General features: G+C 42.5%; 1 protein-coding gene and 1 long non-coding RNA gene across 4 annotated transcripts; both read left to right on the top strand.

The window, feature by feature from the left end:
• The first annotated feature begins 6,038 nt into the window (after positions 1–6,038).
• On the top strand, positions 6,039–15,740 carry LOC106564203 (zinc finger protein 239). Of its 3 annotated transcripts, XM_014130247.2 has the most exons (5): positions 6,039–6,793; positions 9,407–9,526; positions 13,150–13,269; positions 14,035–14,356; positions 14,450–15,740. In XM_014130247.2, the coding sequence occupies exons 2-5, from the start codon at positions 9,421–9,423 to the stop codon at positions 15,165–15,167; spliced, it is 1,266 nt and encodes a 421-aa protein (XP_013985722.1). In that variant the 5' UTR covers positions 6,039–6,793; positions 9,407–9,420; the 3' UTR covers positions 15,168–15,740. The 3 variants fall into 3 exon arrangements, with proteins under 3 accessions (XP_013985722.1, XP_045566099.1, XP_013985721.1); XM_045710143.1 differs by lacking the exon at positions 9,407–9,526 and having other exon boundaries at positions 6,041–6,793; XM_014130246.2 differs by lacking the exon at positions 6,039–6,793 and having other exon boundaries at positions 7,415–9,526.
• A 3,362-nt stretch (positions 15,741–19,102) lies between these two features.
• LOC106564213 (uncharacterized) lies at positions 19,103–25,020 on the top strand. Its single transcript, XR_001319431.2, has 3 exons — positions 19,103–19,225; positions 21,995–22,056; positions 22,211–25,020. It is a non-coding gene; the product is annotated as an uncharacterized lncRNA (long non-coding RNA).
• Positions 25,021–26,491: the final 1,471 nt, after the last annotated feature.

The raw sequence follows: 26,491 nt of genomic DNA, 5'->3' as shown, positions 1-26,491 counted from the left end.
GTTTGCTACCTCACTATGTCGCGCAGCGGTCTAAGGCACTGTATTTCAGTGCTAAAGGTGTCATTACAGACCCTGGTTCAATTCCAGGCTGTATCACAACCGGCTGTGATTGGGAGGTCCATGGGGCGGCGCACAATTGGCCCAGCATCGTCCGGGTTAGGGTATGGCCGGGGTAAACCGTCATTGTAAATAAGAATTTGTTCTTAACTGACTTGCCTAGTTAAATAAAGGTAACATTTAAAATGTGGTAGCTACCAGTACAAGCCACATTCCATGGAGTGGTTTGCTATGTGGTGGCTAGCTGATATAAATATACACTCAGTGGCCAGTTTATTAGGTACACCGCCCAGTTCACAAAAATGGTTAGCTCCTACAGACAGTGAGTCATGTGGCCGTGGCTTGCTATATAAAGCAAGCTGACAGGTATGGCAGCATTCAGTTACTGCTCAATTGAATGTTGCAATTGGCAAAATGAGTGACCTAAGCGACTTTGAGCGTGGTATGATCGCCGGTGCCAGGCGCGCCAGTTCCAATATCTCAGAAACGGCCGGCCTCCTTGGCTTTTCACGGACGACAGTATCATAATGGAGCAGTACAACGGTGGTCTAGTGTTGTCGCGATTCTAGGAAGTAAGGAAGCCAAGGAAACAATACTAGATGACCCGGTACTAGATGGGTGTACCTAATAAACTGTATATTGCATTAGTTATTTTTTCCAAGTTGTTTGCTACCTAGCTATGTGATAGCTAGCTAGTACACGCTGCATTCCATAGAGTGTTTGCAAGCTATGTGGTAGCTAGCTAGTACACGCTGCATTCTATAGTGTTTGCAAGCTATGTGGTAGCTAGCTTGTACAGTCGTAGCCAAAAGTTTTGAGAATGACACAAATATTCATTTTCACAAAGTCTGCTGCCTCAGTTTGTATGATGGCAATTTGCATATACTCCAGAATGTTATGAAGAGTCATCAGATGAATTGCAATTAATTGCAAAGTCCCTCTTTGCCATGCAAATGAACTGAATCCCCCAAAAACATTTCCACTGCATTTCAGCCCTGCCACAACAGGACCAGCTGACATCATGTCAGTGATTCTCTCGTTAACACAGGTGTGAGGGTTGACGAGGACAAGGCTGGAGATCACTCTGTCATGCTGATTGAGTTTGAATAACAGACTGGAAGCTTCAAAAGGAGGGTGGTGCTTGGAATCATTGTTCTTCCTCTGTCAGCCATGGTTACCTGCAAGGAAACACGTGCCGTCATCATTGCTTTGCACAAAAAGGGCTTCACATGCAAGGATATTGCTGCCAATAAGATTGCACCTAAATCAACCATTTATCGGATCATCAAGAACTTCAAAGAGAGCGGTTCAATTGTTGTGAAGAAGGCTTCAGGGTGCCCAAGAAAGTCCAGCAAGCGCCAGGACCGTCTCCTAAAGTTGATTCAGCTGCGGGATCGGGTCACCACCAGTACAGAGCTTGCTCAGGAATGGCAGCAGGCAGGTGTTAGTGCATCTGCACGCACAGTGAGGCGAAGACTTTTGGAGGATGGCCTGTTGTCAAGAAGGGCAGCAAAGAAGCCACTTCTCTCCAGGAAAAACATCAGGGACAGACTGATATTCTGCAAAAGGTACAGGGATTAGACTGCTGAGGACTGGGGTAAAGTCATTTCTGATTAATCCCCTTTCCGATTGTTTGGGGCATCTGGAAAAAAGCTTGTCCGGAGAAGACAAGGTGAGCGCTACCATCAGTCCTGTGTCATGCCAACAGTAAAGCATCCTGAGACCATTCATGTGTGGGGTTGCTTCTCAGCCAAGGGAGTGGGCTCACTCACAATTTTGCCTAAGAACACAGCCATGAAAAAAGAATGGTACCAACACATCCTCCGAGAGCAACTTCTCCCAACCATCCAGGAACAGTTTGGTGACGAACATTGCCTTTTCCAGCATGATGGAGCACCTTGCCATAAGGCAAAAGTGATAACAAAGTGGCTCGGGGAACAAAACATCGATATTTTGGGTCCATGGCCAGGAAACTCCCCAGACCTTAATCCCATTGAGAACTTGTGGTCAATCCTCAAGAGGCGGGTGGACAAACAAAAACCCACAAATTCTGACAAACTCCAAGCATTGATTATGCAAGAATTGGCTGCCATCAGTCAGGATGTGGCCCAGAAGTTAATTGACAGCATGCCAGGGCGGATTGCTGAGGTGTTGAAAAAGAAGGGTCCACACTGCAAATATTGACTCTTTGCATCAACTTCATGTAATTGTCAATAAAAGCCTTTGACACTTATGAAATGCTTGTAATTATACTTCAGTATTCCATAGTAACATCTGACAAAAATGTCTAAAGACACTGAAGCAGCAAACTTTGTGTAAATTAATATTTGTGTCATTCTCAAAACTTTTGGCCACGGCTGTACACACTGCATTCCATAGTGTTTGCTAGCTATGTGATAGGCAGGGGTGAATGTATATTTCATTTATTTCCAGTATGGGACCTCCTATATGTACACACGCTTGTGCATGCACCAAAATAATTAATGGGACTAATCATATAATTACATATAGAATCCCTTTTAATTCAATAGCATCTTTGTGGGCCTAGTCATATACAGTGGGGGGGAAAGTATTTGATCCCCTGCTGATTTTGTACGTTTGCCCACTTACAAAGAAATGATCAGTCTATAATTTGAATGGTAGGTTTATTTGAACATTTTACAGAATAAGAGAGACAGAATAACAAAAAAAAATCCAGAAAAACGCATGTCAAAAATGTTAGAAAATTATTTGCATTTTAATGAGGGAAATAAGTATTTGACCCCTCTGCAAAACATGACTTAGTACTTGGTGGCAAAACCCTTGTTGGCAATCAGAGGTCAGACGTTTCTTGTAGTTAGCCACCAGGTTTGCACACATCTCAGGAGGGATTTTGTCCCACTCCTCTTTGCAGATCTTCTCCAAGTCATTAAGGTTTCGAGGCTGACGTTTGGCAACTCGAAACTTCAGCTCCCTGCACAGATTTTCTATGGGATTAAGGTCTGGAGACTGGCTAGGCCACTCCAGGACCTTAATGTGCTTCCTCTTGAGCCACTCCTTGGCTGTGTGTTTTGGGTCATTGTCATGCTGGAATACCCATCCACGACCCATTTTCAATGAGCCTGGCTGAGGGAAGGATGTTCTCACCCAAGTTTTGACGGTACATGGCCCTGTCCATCGTCCCTTTGATGCATTGAAGTTGTCCTGTCCCCTTAGCAGAAAAACACCCCCAAAGCATAATGTTTCCACCTCCATGTTTGACGGTGGAGATGGTGTTCTTGGGGTCATAGGCAGCATTCCTCCTCCTCCAAACACGGCGAGTTCAGTTGATGCCAAAGAGCTCCATTTTGGTCTCATCTGACCACAACACTTTCACCAGTTGTCCTCTGAATCATTCAGATGTTCATTGGCAAACTTCAGACGGGCATGTATATGTATTCTTGAGCAGGGGGACCTTGCGGGCGTTGCAGGATTTCAGTCCTTCACGGCGTAGTGTGTTACCAATTGTTTTCTTGGTGACTATGGTCCCAGCTGCCTTGAGATCATTGACAAGATCCTCCTGTGTAGTTCTGGGCTGATTCCTCACCGTCCTCATGATCATTGCAACTCCACGAGGTGAGATCTTGCATGGAGCCCCAGGCTGAGGGAGATTGACAGTTCTTTTGTGTTTCTTCCATTTGCGAATAATCGCACCAAATGTTGTCACCTTCTCACCAAACTGCTTGGTGATGGTCTTGTAGCCCAATCCAGCCTTGTGTAGGTCTACAATCTTGTCCCTGACATCCTTGGAGAGCTCTTTGGTCTTGGCCATGGTGGAGAGTTTGGAATCTGATTGATTGATTGCTTCTGTGGACAGATGTCTTTTTTACAGGTAACAAGTTGCGGTTAGGAGCACTCCCTTTAACAGTGTGCTCCTAATCTCAGCTCGTTACCTGTATAAAAGACACCTGGGAGCCAGAAATCTTTCTGATTGAGAGGGGGTCAAATACTTATTTCCCTCATTAAAATGCAAATCAATTTATAACATTTTAGACATGCGTTTTTCTGGATTTTTTTGTTGTTATTCTGTCTCTCACTGTTCAAATAAACCTACCATTAAAATTATAGACTGATCCTTTCTTTATCAGTGGGCAAACATACAAAATCAGCAGGGGATCAAATACTTTTTCCCCCCACTGTAATTACATATAGAATCCCTTTTAATTCCGATAGCATCTCTGTGGGCCTAGTCATATAATTACATATAGAATCCCTTTTTATTCAATAGCATCTCTCTGAGTCATAAAGAGTTGTCATTTGACTTTATAAATGTATTACCTTTTATTGTGGCATAAACTCAACCAGTCATGATGTTTTCATCTGATTGTCAAACAATCACTTCAAAAGGTCTGCTTTATTAGGCTACAGTCATGAATGGAAAGAGACATCTGTTAAACAAAACACCAGAAAGTGTAATGACATTTGGCGATTGTCATGCCAGAATTTATGCGTCCACTGCTGTCCGCATGAGTCTCGTGTCAGCCACTCATCTCTGCCTTGGCAAAATGTGATGAGGTCAGACGAGAACACTGACATTATAGAGCGTAGGCTACACCACCCGTTTAAGGCCATTGGCTCGTTGTTCATGCCTCTGACAGGCAGTAGTGATAAATAGTGGTCTACTAGCCTACAGTTTGACATTTTGTTTTAGTTATTGTGAAAGGCTCATGTTTTAATAATTGTGAAAGGCTCATGTTTTACCGGTACGGCGTTACCCCCACTATTTATTTTGCCGGGGACGTCGTACCGCCTTACTCCCCCCCTGGTGGTAGCTCAAGCTACGTTACATAGTTGTTTTCTACATTTTTCTTTAGACCTTTGACAGCAAGGTGGCGATGCTCGACAGGGGACCTTGACAGCTGCATGGAATACTGGCTGGAGCAGTTCCGTCCTCTCAGGTCCCCAGATCTGTGTAGGGCTCCGAGTGAATTTGAATGACTGAGGATTACTTTTTTGTTTTGTATGTTGTTTTTCAGATGTTTGAGGGGGTTAAGTTTTAGTTTTTTTCCCCTTTTCTATTTTGGATTTCCACCCTTTGTTTTCTGAATCATGTAGAGGGCAGGAATACAACTTTTCAGGTTGTAGTCTGCCTTAAAACCCCACCGAAGAAGAAGACAAAGATGACAAAGAATTGAGCAAGTATGGGTAGCTGCAGCTGCAGTGTGGGTGGGTGTGTCGAAAGGAGTGGGTGTATGGAAAGCGAATCGGCTAATTGGGCAGATTTGTTGCCACTCAAGACCATTTTGTGTGGCTGATTGGGCTGCACAACGAGTCAATAAGCCGTAGACTAGTGCACCGGTGTTCTATGGGACTCCCAATCACGGCCAGATGTGATACAGCCTGGATTCGAACCAGGGACTGTAGTGACACCTCTTGCACTGAGATGCAGTGCCTTAGACCGCTGCGCCACTCGGGAGCCCAAATGGTCTGGGGGTAGAAGCTATTCGCCAGTCTGTTTTTGCCTTGACACTCCTGTAGTGTCAGTCTAGATAGTTAATATTGATAACCATCTTGTTGTCACCTTGATACATTCGACTCAATGGGGAGGCCATGAATGGCAACAACACCGGGACACAGTGGCCTTCTCTCCTGCTTGACAAACACTACTGTCCGGCAATGGTGTGGGAAGTAGCTACCTAGTTTCAGGGTGATAGTCATAGTCTGCACATGCATACAACTCGTGAAGCAGAGGGGTTGGATTAAATGCATTAGACACATTTCAGTTGTACAACTAACTAGGTATCCCCCTTTCCCATTTGTGATTGTTTGTATAAAACTAACAGTGAAATGCGACTCGGACTCATCCTCTGGCTTCAAAACAGAAATCCAAACTCTCACTGTACATTAGGTCAATGTACAGTATTGCGTGGTAAGAAACGGAAGAGGGAAAAAAAACGCTCAATCAAAACCGGAGCGCTTTCGACACACACACTCGCCATATTGAGCGGCAGCGACCTTTTTTTGAAAGTACTGGTGCTTTCAGGACAACTGAAACGAGGTTAAATAATGACGTTAGTGAACTTCATGTCGGAGATCTAGAAAGATGCCATAGTGTCCGTCTTGGAATTCCGAATTGGATGACTGTTCAAAACGATTTTCCAAATCGGAGCGAATGTATTTTGACATTATAACGGTTGCAGAGTTGTCTTTTGGGGCAATAGATTGTACATTACCGGACAAGAGAGGAGATTCGTCAAATTCAACATTTCCTCTAACAAGATACTGGTGCAGCTAGCTAAAGTTAGCTAATAATAGAAAAAGCTACCTTTGGTTAGCAGCTAGCTAACTGCAGTAGGCCTAATGTTTACTGTGCGCCATGCAAGCTTTAGTCGCACATTATTCATCAACTCCTAAACTCACATCCTTGCTATTAATCGTTTGGGTGAGAAAAAGTTGAGCTCCAGTAGGACAGTAAACTTCCGTTCCGTACTAAAACCGGAAGTGGCGTAATATTTGTGCTGCCATCAGGTAGGTAGCTAGCAACTCCGCGTTTTCCAAGTTAAAATAAATATATGTATATATGAGACGTGACTTGATACGTTGCTGATTTAAGGATTACTGACACTACTAGAATGCGAGATAATTTAAATAGCTAGAACTCTATGAAAAGGACAGTCACAGAGAGAGCAAGCTAACAGCAGTACTAGCATCGTTAGCATAGGTGGGTGGCTGTTTTGTTTCCTGCAGTGCTGTTAACGTCAGAAGCTGGCCTTTATTGGTGAGTGCTGAAATAGTGGCAACATGTTCACAGAAATAAACCGTGATATTTCCACCGTTGTCATCATGTCACCTGTGCCTCCACATGTCATTGCTAATGGTAGCCCTCTGTCTTGTATGTCTGTAAACATCAGATCTGTAATAACGTTAAACATTGTCTCTGCCTACCATTATGCCTCTGCCTACATTATGCCTCTGCCTGTCACTAGTTATGTTTCCATGGACTTGTCCAGTGATTTGTCGACATTTACAAAGTTCGCATAGAAAATAGATGCGACAGTTGCCTGGAAACCCGACATTGAATTCCCTAGAATTCTACGTCCATCCGAAATGAGCGTTTGAATCAGGAAAGTTTCCTCTCACGAATGTTGAATACAATTATATTTTAAGGTAGGTCTACCGGTTGTCCGTGCAGTTGGTCCTTTTGGCGGTAGGAATGTGAGACATAGATAGGAAAGTATAATTACATAAAATGTAATTGTATTCATCATTCTGGCCTATAGCGGGGCGGCAGGTAGCATAGCGTTTGACTAGTAACCGGAAGGTTGCAAGATCGAATCCCCGAGCTGACAAAGTAAAAATCTGTCGTTCTGCTCCTGAACAAGGCAGTTAATCCATTGTTCCTAGGCCGTCATTGAAAATAATAATTTGTTTTTAACTGACTTGCCTAGTAAAATAAAATGGAGGTCGTGAGAGGAAACATTCCTGATTCAAAGCCTAATTTCTTGCTGACATAGAATTCTAACCAATTCCATGTTGGGTTTCCAGGCAAATGCGACAATTGCCTGTTATGGTGCGTTTCCATTCAACTATCTTGTCTTGTCGAGAAAAACAGCTGGACATAATGACTTCACACTTTTGTTTAACACTTTCGCTAAAACCTACAGTGTCGAATAAAAATGAAGTGGTTTGTGTTTCCATTACCCATTTAAGCAAGTTGCGCATTAATAAGTTGTCGACAGCCCGTATACCCACCTATATGTTTCATGTCTCAGGTAGCCCGTGAAAGCCAGCATGGATAGAATGCAAGAATTGACTAATATTTGCCATATTCTAATAATTAATGTGCCAACATATCGCTATGGTCCATGCAGCTCTCTCTAACTCTAGGTGGCATTCTGCCTTCTCCCTACATGTTCCAGTGATTAGCGTCTCTAACAACTGGTTCGTGTGAACTACAATCTCGACACTGTGTTTTAACGTTTAGAAACAACAACCACTGCTACTCTGTCATCTATGCATTGTCACTTTAATAACTCTACATGTACTTACCACCTCAAATAACCACGCCCCTGCACATTGACTCTGTATCGGTACCGCCCTGTTTAGTCTCCCTGTTATTTCATGCTGCTCTTTAATTGTTACTTTTCTCTTATTCTTATTTTTTAAACTGCATTGTTGGTTACGGGCTTGTAAGTAAGCATTTCACCTGTTGTATTCGGTGCATGTGACTAATACGATTTGATAATCATCGCTCTCGAAACATATGGCCCTTTCATTAGCGAGAAAAAAATACTTTAAATAAAAAAGAATTTGCACAGATTCATACAGATATGGGTGCCTCCCATATACGCTTCGAACACACCGACCGTGTCATTGCGCAAAATGGTATGCAGCATCATCTGGATAAAGTTCAACATTGACCTTCTGCTACCATTTCTGTCAAGCCGTCTACACTTACAGTTTGACGCATACGTTCAACGTATGCACCACACCGAACGCACTGCAACTGCCTCCGCAACCCTATGCTGCAAGGCAAACTCAACGTTTCATTGTGTCGGTGTGTTCAAAGCATAGCAATGTAGCACAGGTGGTCACCTCTGTTTTCTGTAAACAAACGCTGTAACATGGATATAATATGGCCATGTGGGACCACTAATCCTATGAAGGTTTTTTTTTAATAAGTTATTTATGTTTCCAAAACGGTACCTTAAGCTAGGCTCTTAACAAAACTCCCTCGGTCAGAAGATACTATCATAAATAGGAGCAAAAGCAGTTGGCGTCTATGAATGGGGTAAGTGCAATGATGTGTATGTAAACGCTGGATTGCTGATGCTATGTATGGGCCTCTATTGTCATCTAGTGTGTGTGTAAAAATATATACTGTAGATCATTGGGTAACTTGCTCTCCTGTAGATCCTAAATAATTGGATGGCGAAACTTGCCAGCCAACCAGAAAAGCAAGGCAAAGCAATTCAGGCATTCTTGAACTGTTAGGAAAATCAGTCCTAAAAATAAATGTAATTTTTAGTTGAAAAAATGGTTTTTGCAGGCAGTAGGGATTTACAATTAAATGTGGAGTTTTATATATAGTTACGTGATGACATAACGTGCCCCGCGTACCTTCAACATTATCCTGCTATAATTTCTTTGAAAAAAAACACTTTCATCATGTCTCGTAGTAAAGAAAGTTTGTCAAAAGACAAATCTACCCATGTCGAACAGATACAAATGTTGTTGTTTACAAAAGTTCTCCTAGATCTGCCGTTTCCATTACACATGTCGCAATTATATTTTTTGCGACATTGCTGGGTCAATGGAAACCTGCCTACTTTCGCCAAAACTAAACATTTCACTTCATTTTGTGTGTGTGTACGTGCCATCGTACCTACAGATAAAGCACTGTATATGGATCCTCATATCAGTGTTAAAGACGAACCCACTAGTGATGATGACGTTACACACAGCTGGTGCAACCCTGTCCAGCCCTCACAAATGGACTACAGTCATGAAGGTAAACTAGGATATATAAAAATAAAAAAAATCCTACTTTAAAAGTGTTTAAGAAGTGGGGCAGTGCTACTCCTCTCATATGTTCTGTTTCATTGGGTAGGATAGAGTAGAGAGGAAAGAGTTCTGAATTCTACTGGAGTACACGGTGGTGGGATGTTACTGCCTGAAAACATGCCAACATGTCAGATCTCACAACGGCTGGATGGGTGTTTAACATACCAGCTAACCACATCATGTGATATAGCAATTTGATGCCAGAGCAGTCGATGATGTGGCACGAAACCATTGGTTGTCGCAACGCCTGCGCAGCTAGTCGGGCCGGAACACCACCGACGGTATATTTGTTCTGGAGCCAGCGACTTAGACTGCTAGACCACCCTAGACCACATGTCTCATTTCCATGTAAAAGGACCCATGAGCACCAACATGTAAAGGTCATAGGAGAATGTGAAATCTGGTGTCAAATGAAAGCTGAGTCTATATTTTGGAGAAATTAAGGCATATACAGTTGAAGTCAGAAGTTTACATACGCTTAGGTTGGAGTCATTAAAACTCGTTTTTCAACCATTCCACAAATTTCTTGTTAACAAACTGTAGTTTTTGCAAATTGGTTAGGACATCTACTTTGTGCTTGACACAAGTAATTTTTCCAACAATTGTTTACAGACAGATTATTTCACTTATAATTCAGTGGGTCAGAAGTTTACATACACTAAGTTGACTGTGCCTTTTAACAGCTTGGAAAATTCTAGAAAATGTTGTCATAGATTTAGAAGCTTCTGATAGGCTAATTTACATCATTTGAGTCAATTGGAGGTGTACCTGTGGATGTATTTCAAGGCCTACCTTCAAACTCAGTGCCTCTTTGCTTGACATCATGGGGAAATCAAAAGAAATCATCCAAGACCTCAGTTAAAAAAATTGTCTGGTCATCCTTGGGAGCAATTTCCAAATGCCTAAAGATACCATGTTCATCTGTACAAACAATAGTACGCAAGTATAAACACCATGGGACCATGCAGCCATCATACCGCTCAGGAAGGAGATGCGTTCGGTCTCCTAGAGATGAATACTTTGGTGCGAAAAGTGCAAATCGATCCCAGAACAACAGCAAAGGACCTTGTGAAGATGTTGGAGGAAACAGGTACAGAGGTATCTATATCCACAGTAAAACGAGTCCTATATCGACATAACCTGAAAGGCCGCTCAGCAAGGAAGAAGCCACTGCTCCAAAACCGCAATAAAAACGACAGACTACGGTTTGCAACTGCACATGGGGACAAAGATCGTACGGGGGTGGCAGCATCATGTTGTGGGGGTGCTTTGCTGCTGGAGGGACTGGTGCACTTCACAAAATAGATGGCATCATGAGGGAAGAAAATTATGTGGATATATTGAAGCAACATCTCAACACATCAGTCAGGAAGTTAAAGCTTGGTCACAAATGGGTCTTCCAAATGGACAATGACCCCAATCATACTTCCAACGTTGTGGAAAAATGGCTTAAGGACAACAAAGTCAAGGTATTGGAGTGGCCAACACAAAGCCCTGACCTCAATCCTATAGAACATTTGTGGGCAGAACTGAAAAAGCGTGTGCGAGCAAGGAGGCCTACAAACCTGACTCCGTTACACCAGCTCTGTCAAGAGGAATGGGCCAAAATTCACCCAACTTATTGTGGGAAGCTTGTGGAAGGCTACCTGAAAGTTTGACCCAAGTTAGCAATTTAAAGGCAATGCTACCAAATACTAATTGAGTGTATGTAAACTTCTGACCCACAGGGAATGTGATGAAAGAAATAAAAGCTGAAATAAATCATTCACTCTACTATTATTTTGACATTTCACATTCTTAAAATAAAATGTGATCCTAACTGACCTAAGACAGGGAATTTTTACTAGGATTAAATGTCAGGAATTGTGAAAAACTGAGTTTTAAATGTATTTATCTATGGTGTATGTAAACTTCCGACTTCAACTGTATACTTTCCCCAACCATTTTATATCCTTAATATTAGGAAAAAGCAAAGTTTTGATTTCTGCTCAAACCACAGATGGACTCTAGATGTATATCACCCGTTTTTAGCATGGACGTTGCCATTGAGGGCTTCCACCATTTTTTAAAATAGTCAACTGGGTGGGGATTCCTCTGGGTGGGGATTCCTATGGGTGGGGATTCCTATGGGTTGGGAGCATAGAGAGAGATGGAGGACGCACCTTTGCATGGGCAATCTCCCTTTTGTGAAGTAGTCCATTTTCTTCTTCACGATTGGCTGATCCCTCCTGATGACCCGGTTGGACATGACTTCAACAGGAGGGATTAGCCAATATAGTTGGAAGTCCCACCCAGTTGACTATATTCAAATGGTAGAAGCCCTCAATGGTGCTGCCCATACTAACAAAGCCTTTTGGCCACTAGAGGCCTCTATCATTCTCTATGATTGTGAGCCTTCTTCAAATTGGGTTGCCTATAGTTCGTAAATGGGTTTAAGCTCTATCGCCGCCATCTAGTGGCTACAGTAAATAAATGACAAGACTGCAACGCTGCAGGTGGCGGGAAATCACCAATATTAGCTTTACATTTTTTTACATCTCCCATTTGGTATGTCTCTTGTGATGCGGTTCACAGCAGCACTGACGAATGTGTTGACATGACAACTGTGTCAGAGGTTGGAACGACCCCCCCCTCCCCTCCCCTCCTTTGTTCCATGCTGGCTGAATACCTAGTTAGCATCAAACTGACACAGATGAAAGGGGAAATGTAGAAGTATCTTTGCCATAGATGAACAGGGTCCACTTTTCATAATATTTGCTGACATCCTACAGTCACATTTTGGCACCAGTAGAGTAGCTATCTAGCTCACAGAAGGTTGGTGGTACCTTAATTAGGGAGAACGGGCTCGTGGCAATGACTGGAGCGTAATCAGTGGAATGGTATCAAATCTCCAGGTGTTTGATGTCATTCCATTTGCTCTGTTCCTGCCATTATTATGAGCCGTTCTCCCCTCAGCAGCCTACTGTGATCGAGCTATATAAACCACGCCACTCTGAAAACGTGCCTTTTCTGATGTTGGTTACAAGGCGGTACTTATTTAAATTAAGTAAGAGAATATCATGTTACTATTGGTGTATTAAAATGAGAGTTATGGTGATGGCCCCTTAATAATGAATCCAAGTGGGGAAGGGGAACAGTAACTTTATGATCAAACTTTATCTTGGTTACATAAAAAAAACAGAGGGAGATTTTACCAAAATTCTGTTACCCAACTTTGGATCTGAACAGTTCTTCTAGTAAATGTGTTTTATAGTAAAATGTTCAGTGTTAAAAATAGAGTGGTATGGTTTGTTAAACTTTGAAATCAATGGTGTTTGTTAGGCATACATTTTTTAAGTGAAAAATTTGAGTCTGTGTCATTCCATTACCATGGAAATGCCCTATTGTAACAAACCTAGCTAGTGTTGACAATAAGGCCGGTTAGGCACAATTCCCATAACTCCAAAAATTCCCAGAAATCTTAGTTGGAGGATTCACAGATTTCCTGCTTCTCACCTGATTCTGAGATTCTTCCAACTGGGATTTTGTTAAGGGGATTTAGAAATGAACCTAATTCTATTCCATCCCCAGGTGCTGTTGGTAAGTCTGAGTTGGAACCAGAGGACCTTCCAGGGCTCAGTGAAGCAAGAAAACCAACATTCAATGTGATTGTCAAAGAGGATGAGGAGGATGAGGACATGGTTGACCGAGGTTGGGTTTGGGGAGAACATTAGCAGTTTCATAGTAATGTCGGTAGCATTGTGTTAAAGGCCCAGTTGCGGTCAAAATTTAGTTTCTTTGTTTTGTGTCATATTTATACAACAGCTGATGAAACTAACACTGTAAAAGTGTAAAAAATATATATATGATCAGTGTTATTTCTTGATAGTTGCTGGTTGAAAATGCCATCTACACCAGGGGTGGGCAATTCCAGTCCTCAAGGGCCTGATTGGTGTCACAGGACTGGAGTTGCCCACCCCTGATATACACCTAATCAGCAGGTTTTGTGTGGGTGGAGTTAATAGACCAATAAGAGTCCCAAACCTCTCTGCCAATAGCAGATAGTTTTCAGGTGACATTTCCCTCCCATTCGGCCCCCAATTAGGACCCTCACTCAGACCACTCCCAGACAGAACTAGCAAAATTCTTGCATTACATTTTTTTTGTTGCTAAAAAGCTATTTTTTTCTTTTTGACAACTTTAATGGGAAACTATTACAGTAAAGTACTTAATTGTTACAGAGAAATTATTTGATATTCAGTCAAAAATGGCTGCATTGGACCTTTTAATAGTATATGTCACATTGTGTAATATGCCCGACATTGAGTGACCGCCCGCCCGCCCAATGACTACCTGTGTCTCGTCTCTCACTCACTCACACTTTTTGTTTACTCTAAACTGAACAATTCTAGCCTTGTTAATCCAGACACTAACCAATGTTTTAACCAGGCTAAATCTATTCCATTGTCTGTCTAGGTTCAGACTCCGACTACACACCTAGTCCCACTGTGGTAGTGAAGGTGGGAGAACCCAAACCACCAACGAAGAATAAGAACACAGTAAAGAAACTTCACCAGTGCCCCGACTGTGGTAAAACCTTTGAGAGGCTGTCGCGTCTGAAGAGGCACGAGCCATCACACTTGAGGAAGAGCAAGCACCCGTGCCCTGACTGCAACCAGTCTTTTGGCAACCTCTCAGTCCTGAAGAAACACAGTGCAACACACAAGAGCACCGAGAAGCTGACTCACCAGTGTCAACAATGTGGCAAGACGTTTGAGAAGCTATCGCGCCTCAGAAGGTAAGCCAGAACACCAAAGATCCATTTCTGTTCTGTTAAAAAGTTAATGGACGATTAACTGTGTAGACAATAACAATAGTGTTCTAATCTAAGGCACCAGCCCATACACCAGAGGAGAAAGAGGATGGACCACCCTTGTCCTAAATGTGGCAAAACCTTCAAGAAGTTATCCGGCCTGGTTCTGCACGAGCGAGGACACACCGGAGAGAAACCGTTTCCTTGCTCCCAGTGCGGGAAGAGCTTTGCTGACAACCGTCACCGGAAAGTGCACGAGCAGGCTCACCAAGGGAAGCTGGAGAGACCCCACCGCTGCGCTGACTGCGGGATCTGCTTCCCCAAACCATCCGAGCTTCGACGGCACCAACGTGCACATACGGGAGAGAAACCGCACCGCTGCCCTGACTGTGGGAAGGCCTATTCCCGGTCAGAGACTCTGAAGAGGCACCTTCTCATCCACACTGGGGAGAGACCTCACCTCTGCGCCGATTGTGGGAAAAGCTTCATCGACTTGCAGCAGTTGAAATCCCACCAGCGGATTCACACAGGAGAGAAACCTTTCCACTGTCCCGTGTGTGGGAAGGGTTTCTCACAGAGGGGTAACATGAGGGCACACCATCGGACTCACACAGGGGAGAAACTTCACCACTGTGCCGACTGCGGGGCCAGTCTCTCCACATCTTCTAGTTTAAAAGAGCATCAGCTCATTCACACAGGAGAGAGGCCCTTCCAGTGTCTGGTCTGTGGCAAATGCTTTCTGCACATCTGGAGACTCAGAAAACACCAGAAGACACACACACACACACCGGACTAACATAGACACCGGACTAGCACACACGCCGGACACGCTGGACGTCTCTGTATGCTTTGAAAGAGCAGCAACTGTAGTGTTCTACTACTGCTACTAATACTAGAATTCTGTGTTCAATTCCTGGGACCACCCATACGTGAATGTGTGCATGCATGACTGACTGACTGTGAGTTGCTTTGGAGAAAAGCATCTGCTAAATGACTATTATTATTATTAATCTCAGCAATCCAGAACCAACAAAAATAATTAAATTCACTTTAATAGCTTGTAGTAGGGATCTGCTTGTGAGTATTCAAATGACATATGTGTACAGAGGGGGTATACTACAAAGCAGGATCAATTAGTTATCCAGGTAACTTTGGTAAGCAACCAGAAATATCTATTGATTTTCTGTCTAATTAATAAATTCAAAATTAGATATGCGTTTTTGGTTGAGTCAGTTAAACAATTTTTGTATTTTTATTTCACCTTTATTTGACCAGGTAGGCTAGTTGAGAACATGTTCTCATTTACAACTGCGACCTGGCCAAGATAAAGCAAAGCAGTTTGACACATACAACAACAGAGTTACACATGGAATAAACAAGCATGCAGTCAATAACACAATTAAAAAAATTTAAATCTATATACAGTGTGTGCAAATGGCATGAGGAGGTAAGGGAATAAATAGGCTATAGTAGCGAAGTAATTACAATTTGGCAAATTAACTCTGGAGTGATAGATGAGCAGATGGTGATGTGCAAGTAGAAACACTGGTGTGCAAAAGAGCAGAAACGTAAATCAAAATAATATGGGGATGAGGTAGGTAGATTGGGTGGGCTATTTAGAGATGGACTATGTACAGCTGCAGCGATCGGTTAGCTGCTCAGATAGCTGATGTTTAAAGTTAGTGGGGGAAATATAAGTCTCCAGCTTCAGCGATTTTTGCAATTTGTTCCAGTCATTGGCAGCAGAGAACTGGAAGGAAATGCGGCCAAAGGAGGTGTTGGCTTTGGGGATGACCAGTGAGATATACCTGCTAGAGCGTGTGCTACGGGTGGGTGTTCTTATCGTGACCAGTGAGCTGAGGTAAGGCGGAGCTTTACCAAGCATAGACTTATAGATGACCTGGAGCCAGTGGGTCTGGCGACAAATATGTAGCGAGTGCCAGCCGACTAGAGCATACAGGTCGCAGTGGTGGGTGGTATAAGGGGCTTTGGTGACAAAACGGATGGCACTGTGATAGACTGCATCCAGTTGGCTGAGTAGAGTGTTGCCAATGCCAATTCCAAGCTTATCTTTCTAAAAAAAGAAAAGGTCATATCAGAATATTTAGACAAGCTGGCTAGCTAACTCATTGAATCTGCTTTGTAGTAAAACCCCTCTGGTCTATGCCTTGTCCCATTTTAATGAACACTGAACAATGCTCTTTATACGTATTGTTTAGGGGTTAGTGTACAGTTAGGGTTAGGAGTTATTGTTTAGGGGTTAGTGTACAGTTACGGTTAGGGGTTGTTGTTTATGGGTTAGTTTACAGTTAGGGTTAGGGGTTATTGTTTAGGGGTTAGGAAAAATAGGATTTTGAATGGGAATCAATTGTTGGTCCCCAAAAAGTCCTGCAATAAAGCCCATTATATGTAGTCTGGGTACCAGTCTCTTCAGCTAACATGCCACTCCTCGTCATTACCAAAGAGACTGGCTTTTCAGCCATAGATAAAAGAATGAATAGAAAGGTGTCTCCATTCAAGTCAATGACGGCATAATGGGTGGACTGGCAGCCATTTTGAGTGTATCCATGCCAGGAAGTAAAAGCAGGAAGTGTACCCTTTAATCTGTGCTGTGATTTGTTGAGTGAACTAAACTGACGTAAAAATAAATAATACATTCCATTGCATGAGCCACATCAGTTAGTATCATTTGAATGAACATTTTACATTACCATGGCAACCCAGCATCAGTTGATAGAACATTCCAAAATACCATGAACATTATTGCATCACAATAGAAGGCAGCCATTATTTGCGAGTGTACCCATGAGTTTGCCAGGGTTAGAGCTTCCAAGCCCATTCTATTCATTCTTATTTCTATGCTTTCAGCATTCTCAGTGTTCAATATGCACTGGATTTACGGCGGAGTTGCTCCTTGGTTGTTGGAAATAACATTCATATTTTCCATGACAACATGTGGAGCCTCGAAATTAGAATAGAAAGTAAAAACAACATCTAGCTGTTAGCTAGGCATGTTATTTTTCGGCTTCAAAATCTAAACGGAGGTTTTAAAGATGGACTAGACCATCACTGTTGCCAATCGACCCTATATTATAGGCTACCCTTGCCTTGCCCCAGTCATTCTATAAGTATACAATGATATACTTTGTATGGTAGGGTATACTTTATTCTTTAGACACTAGGATATACTCTGATACGTTACATTATGATTACAGTATGCTGGATTCTAGTATATTCTCTGATAGTTTATATTATTATTCTATTAGATTCTAGGATATACTCATAGGTTACATTATGATTATACTGGTTTCTAGGATATACTCGTGATAGGTTACATTATGATTCTACTAGATTCTAGGATATACTCTGACAGGTAACATGATTCTAGAATGTATTCTGATAGGTTACATAATGATTCTAGGATATACTCTGATGGGTAACATGATTCTACTGGATTCTAGGATATACTCTGATAGTTTACTGCCTAGAAGGCCAGCACCCCGGAATCGCCTCTTCACTGTTGACGTTGAGACTGGTGTTTTGCGGGTACCAGTTAATGAAGCTGTCAGTTGAGGACTTGTGAGGCGTCTGTTTCTCAAACTAGACACTCTAATTTACTTGTCCTCTTGCTCAGTAGTGCACCGGGGCCTCCCACTCTTTCTATTCTGGTTAGAGGCAGTTTGCGCTGTTCTGTGAAGGGAGTAGTACACAGCGTTGTACGAGATCTTCAGTTTCTTGGCAATTTCTCGAATGGAATAGCCTTCATTTCTCAGAACAAGAATATACTGACGAGTTTCAGAAGAAAGTTCTTTGTTTCTGGCCATTTTGAGCCTGTAATCGAACCAACAAATGCTGATGCTCCAGATACTCAACTAGTCTAAAGAAGGCCAGGTGTATTGCTTCTTGAATCAGAACAACAGTTTTCAGCGGTGCTAACATAATTGCAAAAGGGTTTTCTAATGATCAATTAGCCTTTTTTTTATTATAAACTTGGATTAGCTAACACAACGTGCTATTGGAACACAGGAGTGATGGTTGCTGATAATGGGCCTCTATGTAGATATTCAATAAAAAATTGTCAGTTTCCAGCTACAAAAGTCATTTACTACATTAACAATGTCTACACTGTATTTCCGATCAATTTGATGTTATTTTAATGGACAAAAAAATGTGCTTTTCTTTCTAAAACAAGGACATTTCTAAGTGACCCCAAACTTTTGAATGGTGGTGTATATATTTAAATAAATCCTACAAACCCATTAAAGGGGTCAGAATATTGTTTCATTACAAATGCAACCTGTGATACAACTGGAAACATAAAGAACAAGATCATATCAGAGATGTTTTATCGACTTCATCGCTAGAATGTCAGACCATGATCTCTAGACCAGTGTTTGTTAATCCTGATCCTGGGGACCCAAAAGGTTCACTTTTCTGTTTTTGCCCTATCACCACACAACTGCTTCAACTAATCAACTCAACATTAAGCCTTTTGATTATTTGAATCAGGTTTGTTAATGTGCCAGGGCACTTTCCCCAGGAGGACTGGACCTGGATTAGGAAACACTCAGTGTTTCCCAAAGTCGGTCCTGGGCATCCCAAGGGTACCTTTTTGGTTTTGCCCTAGCACTACACAGCTGATTTAAAATAAAGCTTAATGTTAAGTTGGTTTGGTGTCAGTTTGTCCACAAGAGGGTGACGCACTACCAGAGAACAAGGGAGAATGCACAATGGGATGGGCTGGGATGGGCTAGGATGGGCTGCTGATAACTGAAGCTTTGTGCTAGCAGGCATTATGTTCCAGTCGGCTGGCTGCGCATAGATTCCTGGTGTCCAAAAATGCACCCTTCGATGGTAAGAACCATTTTTAAAGGAAAACTGAGTATGCTGTTACTTCATGGGTAAATTATAGGGCCCGTTGTGTTTTGGTTTACCTGTATTTTAACCTTTTCATTTTGAGCTTTTTCCAGAAATTTGAATTAGACCATATTGTCTGAGGATGGGTCTGGACCATCTGACATAAAAAGAAAAGGGGACAGTTTGATAAAAAAGCTTTAAATAAAAGTAAAAATCTAGGTCATCTGACATGATTAACTAAAACACAGGTCCCTCTTAAGTTTCATATTTCAACAAAGGGAAGTGGGAGAAGTAACAGGATGTCTTTATTAATAACATGCATGGTGAAATAATGCAACAACGTGACGTTAGTGTTTATAAGCCTCCATAACATGTCTAGGTTATAATCTTGCTATGAATTCATAACGTTGTAATAGCTATAGCTGCTAGCACTTAACTCATAACTCATCCATAACGTTTTATTACAGGCTTAGACACCGATATGTAAGCAGTGCCAAATGTGTGTGGGCTGCTTCTGACAGGAAACAGGATGCGAGTGGAAATTGAATATAAAAAACAATGTAGTCACTGGTGAGATTGTATATATGTCTAATGGTATGGTGCTGGATAGATAATGATACATTTTAAAAGTAGTGAATTGTCCCTTTAAAGAATAAGTTAACGTTTTCATCACCCAAATATGTCCTTTTTAGAAATGGCAATGCTCTCGGTATAGTGATGCGGGTCTTTAGGTGCTGTAGGCCTATACATGAAATTGTGTCATTCTTAACTTTATCTACAAGGTTGTACTTGACTTGAGCGATACTTCCGCGCAGAGTTGCCGTTTCAAAAACGACATATTTGGGTGTTTTTGGAGCATTTGTTCGTGTTTTATCTGTGCCCCCTGCAACTGTAGAATGCGCATGAGGAAGTCTATCACTGATGGGGTACGTTTCTCATAACCAAGTGAAATTAAAAATTAAAAAGTAATCAGTTTACATGTGATTTACATCCAAGTACAGATTTTGTAAAAAAAAAAAGTGAACTTGTCCTTTTAACATTTTATTCTACAGCATAATTTTCATGACCTGTGAAATTAATGTAGAACCGTGAAGTGACCACATCATGTGGTGTAGCGGAACAGAACAGTGTAGTGACCACAGCATGTGGTGGCGGTGTAGGGGAACAGAACAGTGTAGTGACCACAGCATGTGGTGGTGGCGGTGTAGGGGAACAGAACAGTGTAGTGACCACAGCATGTGGTGGTGGTGGTGTAGGGGAACAGAACAGTGTAGTTACCACAGCATGTGGTGGTGCTGTAGGGGAACAGAACAGTGAAGTGACCACAGCATGTGGTGGTGGTGTAGGGGAACAAAACAGTGTAGTGACCACAGCATGTGGTGTAGGGGAACAGAACAGTGTAGTGACCACAGCATGTGGTGGTGGTGTAGGGGAACAGAACAGTGAAGTGACCACAGCATGTGGTGGTGGTGTAGGGGAACAGAACAGTGTAGTGACCACAGCATGTGGTGGTGGTGTAGGGGAACAGAACAGTGTAGTGACCACAGCATGTGGTGGTGGTGTAGGGGAACAGAACAGTGAAGTGACCACAGCATGTGGTGTAGCGGAACAGAACAGTGTAGTGACCACAGCATGTGGTGGTGGTGTAGGGGAACAGAACAGTGTAGTGACCACAGCATGTGGTGGTGGTGTAGGGGAACAGAACAGTGTAGTGACCACAGCATGTGGTGGTGGTGTAGGGGAACAGAACAGTGAAGTGACCACAGCATGTGGTGGTGGTGGTGTAGGGGAACAGAACAGTGTAGTGACCACAGCATGTGGTGGTGTAGGGGAACAGAACAGTGTAGTGACCACAGCATGTGGTGGTGGTGTAGGGGAACTGAACAGTGTAGTGACCACAGCATGTGGTGGTGTAGGGGAACAGAACAGTGTAGTGACCACAGCATGTGGTGGTGGTGTAGGGGAACAGAACAGTGTAGTGACCACAGCATGTGGTGGTGGTGTGGGGGAACAGAACAGTGTAGTGACCACAGCATGTGGTGGTGGTGGTGTAGGGGAACAGAACAGTGTAGTTACCACAGCATGTGGTGGTGCTGTAGGGGAACAGAACAGTGAAGTGACCACAGCATGTGGTGGTGGTGTAGGGGAACAGAACAGTGTAGTGACCACAGCATGTGGTGTAGGGGAACAGAACAGTGTAGTGACCACAGCATGTGGTGGTGGTGTAGGGGAACAGAACAGTGTAGTGACCACAGCATGTGGTGGTGGTGGGGTAGGGGAACAGAACAGTGTAGTGACCACAGCATGTGGTGGTGGTGGTGTATGGGAACAGAACAGTGTAGTGACCACAGCATGTGGTGGTGGTGTAGGGGAACAGAACAGTGAAGTGACCACAGCATGTGGTGGTGGTGTAGGGGAACAGAACAGTGAAGTGACCACAGCATGTGGTGGTGGTGTAGGGGAACAGAACAGTGAAGTGACCACAGCATGTGGTGGTGGTGTAGGGGAACAGAACAGTGAAGTGACCACAGCATGTGGTGGTGGTGTAGGGGAACAGAACAGTGTAGTTACCACAGCATGTGGTGGTGGTGTAGGGGAACAGAACAGTGTAGTGACCACAGCATGTGGTGGTGGTGTAGGGGAACAGAACAGTGTTGTGACCACAGCATGTGGTGGTGCTGTAGGGGAACAGAACAGTGTAGTGACCACAGCATATGGTGGTGCTGTAGGGGAACCGAGCAGTGTGTGACTGTTTCCTGTGTCCAGGTTGACCGAGTCTGAGGAGAATGCTGATGAGATGCTGAGAAAGATCAGACCAATGAAGAGCAGTAAGTGTGTGTGCAAGATATGAGAATGAGATATTGAGAGGCCAGTGGGAAGATTCTAGTATTTCCTACCAATATGAATATATTCATGTTCTTTGTTTTAGATCAGTAGTCAGTATTTCTATTCTCTTATATCTTATCATCTTTGTTATTTTAGGGACCCAAATATTTGGCTGGTTCAACTCTGCTGCTGACCAGTCTGGAGGAGCTCACTGAAGAACAGCTGAAGACATTAAAGTTTTACCTGACTACGTTCCAGCTGCCTGACTGTCCTCCCATCCCAGAGAGCCAGCTGGAGAACACTGACAGACAGGTCAAAGTGGATCAGATGGTGAAGAGATACAGCCCTGAGGGAGCTGTGGGGATCACAGTGGAGATCCTGAGAGAAATGAATCAGCATGTTCTGGCAGTGAAGTTAGAGGTCCACCTCTGTAGGTGGTAACACAGCAAGACGATCGGTTCCATGATGGTATAGTTAAGCATTAAGGCCAAAGGAGGTGTTGTTTATGGCCAATATACCACAGCTAAGGACTGTTCATATGCACGATGCAACTCGGAGTGCCTGGATACAGCCCTTGGCAATATATTGGCAGTATACCACAAACCCCCGAGGTGTCTTATTGCTATTATAAACTGGTTACCAATGTAATTAGAGCAGTAAAAATAAATGTTTTGTCATACCCATGGTATACGGTCTCATATACCACAGCTGTCAGCCAATCGGCATTCAGGGCTCGAACCACCCAGTTTATAATGAGAGAGAGAGAGATTATATTCACACAAAGATCACCCATCTTGATGACTGTTTCTGAACTGAAGATGTCAAGTAGAATTTGACAGATGACACATGATCCTGTATAAATCCTGTATAAATCATACTTCCATACATCTGTAATAATACTTCTGATCATGTCCACCGGTTCCAGAGCTGTCTAAGAGAGAGAGAGAGAGAGAGAGAAAGATATGAACACGAACAGAGAGAGCAAGCCATAGCCAGGGAGAGGAAAGAAGAGCCAGAACCAAGAGTCTAACCTTAAAAAGCGATTAGCACCGTATAATAAGCCAGGGCTGAGGGAGATTCAATTAGGTTGGGAGGAGGATCAGTGTCCTCTCATAGAGCTTCCTAATCCTAGGGCCGGCGAAGCTGATCAATCAGATACCTTACAAGTGTATCGACCCTGGACTCAGAGAGATGTAGCAAGAGCAGTTGAGGGAATGGTACATCCAAAAACAGGAATAGAAGGGTTTAGAAGAGATATGGAGGGACTGACCGAGAGTTTTAAACTAAATACAGGAGAATTGGAAAGGGCTGTCCAACAGATAGTGGGGAAAGACTGGGCAGCAGTGAGGGGAGCCTGGGTTCCAGGGCAAGGAGGAGAACCAGTTTAACCATATGCAGGAGATGGGGATTATGCAGACAAATTGACACAGCTCTGTAATAATCTTAGGGACTATTACCATAGACATGCGGACTTTTCAAAGATACATGAGTGTAAACAAGGGGATGGGGAAACTGTTAGCCAGTATTTAGAGAGACTGAGAGACGTGTTCAATGCTAACAGTGGACTGGTAGATCCTAGACAGGGAGACAACGGACCTTACCACCAACAGTTAAAAATAGCCTTCTTGAGTGGTATGAAGCCTGAAATTTGCCAGATCATAAAAAAGACTCTGATAGGGTGGGGAACAGCCACATTGGCCGAAGTAAAGAGGTATGCTATACACCATGAGCATAATGGCAAGGAAAAGAAAAGTAAGAAAGAACAGACAGGAGCAGAATATTTGATCGCCACTCTTGGGGAAATTGCAGGAAAGAGCAGGAAAGATTTTAAAAAGAAAGGGGGAAACAGGGAGAGTAGAAAGTGGATAGAACCCCAGGACAGAAAGTGCTACAACTGCAATAAAACAGGCCACATGCCAGAGGATTGTTAGGCCCCACCAAGTAACAGTAGACAAAGATGAGGGGAATGACAGTGAGGATTCAGAGGACACAGACTGTGAGGTGTTGAATTGGCAACCATTGACCTAGCATTACAACAGGAACAGAAACCATATTTGATATTGACAGTAATGGGATTGTTTAGCTAACAATAGTGAATTTGAGCAGGAAGTTAATGTATTCTAACATTATAATCTGTTTCCATTACGTGGAACAATGTCAGGTCAGTAAAGTGGATTGCAGGTTGAGTTAATTTTTATTTTACAGGGACGGTGTACATTAATCACAGTAGTGTGTGTCTAAGTATTCCAGAAAGGGGAAGCTCTTACACTGAAAGCAGATTGACTAAAGGTGATTTTCCTTAAGGGAATTATACAGTCATCTCTCATGGTGGACCTTGTGGATCTGCGGCCGTAAGGTTTGGGTTTTCCGTCTAACAAAACTTCTGAGTGGAGGGGAAGCCTGGACATTTAGAATCCTGTATACAAGACATGCGTCAGTGTATTGCCTAAGATATATTCTTTCAATTCAGGAGTTCATGCTTTTTGAGAATGTAACAGTGATGATGGCTATGGGGCTTCCTATCAAGCACTTTGAGAGACTGTTTACAGACTGAATGGGTTTTAATGTTGTAAAGCAAGCTTGGGCCAAACTAGTCAAGGAGTATATTAGGTATGGGAGTTTCATAGATTTAAGGTACAGTATTGTATCCAAGGGTAGCTCAGGTTCAATCACATAACCAGTGAGGAAGTTGAAAACTAATGATTGGGGGGAGTACAATGGAATTATAAGTATTATTAGGTTTTGTTTGTAGTCAACTTTTGGGTTTCTGAATCGGTGTAGTATAATGAAATGCTGACCAAGTGGTTGTCTTTTTCTGGGAAAAAGAGTGCTTCATTGTCTCTGTGGAATGTTTCCTAGAAGCCACGATATCTTAAAGGGGCATGCACACATGGAATTTTAGAAGTTTTATTTTCTGAGTTTTAATTAAATATGTGATAAGGGAATGTTCTGGGATCCAACATGGAGAAAATGTGTGATGGTTTTTCTTTAATTTGTCTAATATAATAAGAAACACTGTTTTGAAAGGGTGGTTAACACTTTTGACCTCTATCATGGCTCCCCTTTGTGGTCTGATCAGCCTCATGGGAGGGCCATTTGGATAGTGAATTTAAGGTCATTTGTAATACTGGTTTTAAGGTAATTTGTGTAAATGATAATTATGATGGAGTTTATAGTTCTTTGACATATTTGTCATTTGAACCATTGAGAAGAAAGTGATAGAGCCATAGAGAGAGCAAAAAGAAAGTTTCAAGCTAGACACAGGAATACCGAAAATGTTATGGTTAAAATGAGTGACAGATGGGGGATTTATTAAAGCAGTTTTACCTGTAACTGGTACTCCTAAATATATTTGACACTGACTTTTATGGGAAAGAAAAGATACCTAAGAAAGATAGAGGGAAAAGCAGAAGGAGAAGGGCTCCCCTGCACTAGTAGGAAGAGGGGGTGCCAGGAGGAGAGCAAGATACAGAGCAGAAGGTAAGAATCTCATAATAAGCCAGGATTGAGAGAAGATAGAAGTGATACAGAATGGTTAGATAACAGTTACTGAGTGGAGAGCAGCATATGATTAATGACAGGATGATTTATTTTTAACTTGGGCACAGGAAGAAGAGTTAGAAGCTGTACCCTCCGTGTTTTGGTACCAAGGACCCGTTGATGTGGGGTTAATTAAAGGAGTTATTTTAGGATAAGTAATCCTGAAGTCAAATTATAGATTTTATTAAAAGTAATTATTAGTAATTTAGGAAAATTTGAGCCCCCAGAGGGAAGCTAAATTTTGATTTATGAAAATGATATTTTACGAATCCTTCTCAGGAGGGCTGTAAGGCAGAGACGTTAGGACTATTAATGTTTTTGGCAGAACAGGGACACAAAGTAAGAAAGAAGAAGTTGCGACTATGAAAAAGGGAAGTTATCTATCTAAGACACACCATAGCACAGGAAGGGAGAACACTTAACTCTACCAGAAAAGCAGCCATTTTAGAAGTACCTAAACTACTTAATAAGAAACAGATGATGAGTTTTCTTGGAATGATTAACTATTGTTGTGCGTGGATATCCCACTTTGCATTATATACCGGAAAGCTCAGTGAGTTGATATATGGTAAAGCTATGGCAGCCAGAGATAAGATAGAATGGACTAGGAAAGCAGATGCGGAAGCGAAAAAGGCAGGTCTTAAACCGCAGCCGTCGACACAGCAGTTATTAAAAAAGGAAGTAAACATAGACAAAGCTATATTAACCTGTTATGGCTAGGGGGCAGTATTTTCACGGCCGGATAAAAAACGTACCCAATTTAATCTGATTATTACTCCTGCCCAGAAACTAGAATATGCACATAATTATTAGCTTTGGATAGAAAACACTCCAAAGTTTCTAAAACTGTTTGAATGGTGTCTGTGAGTATAACAGAACTCATTTGGCAGGCCAAAA

This window comes from Salmo salar, chromosome ssa02 (genome assembly GCF_905237065.1).
Source record: "Salmo salar chromosome ssa02, Ssal_v3.1, whole genome shotgun sequence".
Classification (NCBI taxonomy): Eukaryota; Metazoa; Chordata; class Actinopteri; order Salmoniformes; family Salmonidae; genus Salmo; species Salmo salar.
The sequence above is the reverse complement of the archived record's forward strand: the minus strand, read 5'-3'. Positions and strand labels throughout refer to the sequence as shown.

What these genes read in the sequence shown, in the direction of transcription:
- LOC106564203 (XM_014130246.2), top strand. Translation starts at nt 9,184, where the DNA reads ATGTCTCGTAGTAAAGAAAGTTTGTCAAAAGACAAATCTACCCATGTC. An exon ending in AATGGACTACAGTCATGAAG is followed by an intron (nt 9,527 to 13,149) that starts GTAAACTAGGAT and finishes TTCCATCCCCAG; the next exon opens with GTGCTGTTGGTAAGTCTGAG. An exon ending in TGAGGACATGGTTGACCGAG is followed by an intron (nt 13,270 to 14,034) that starts GTTGGGTTTGGG and finishes TTGTCTGTCTAG; the next exon opens with GTTCAGACTCCGACTACACA.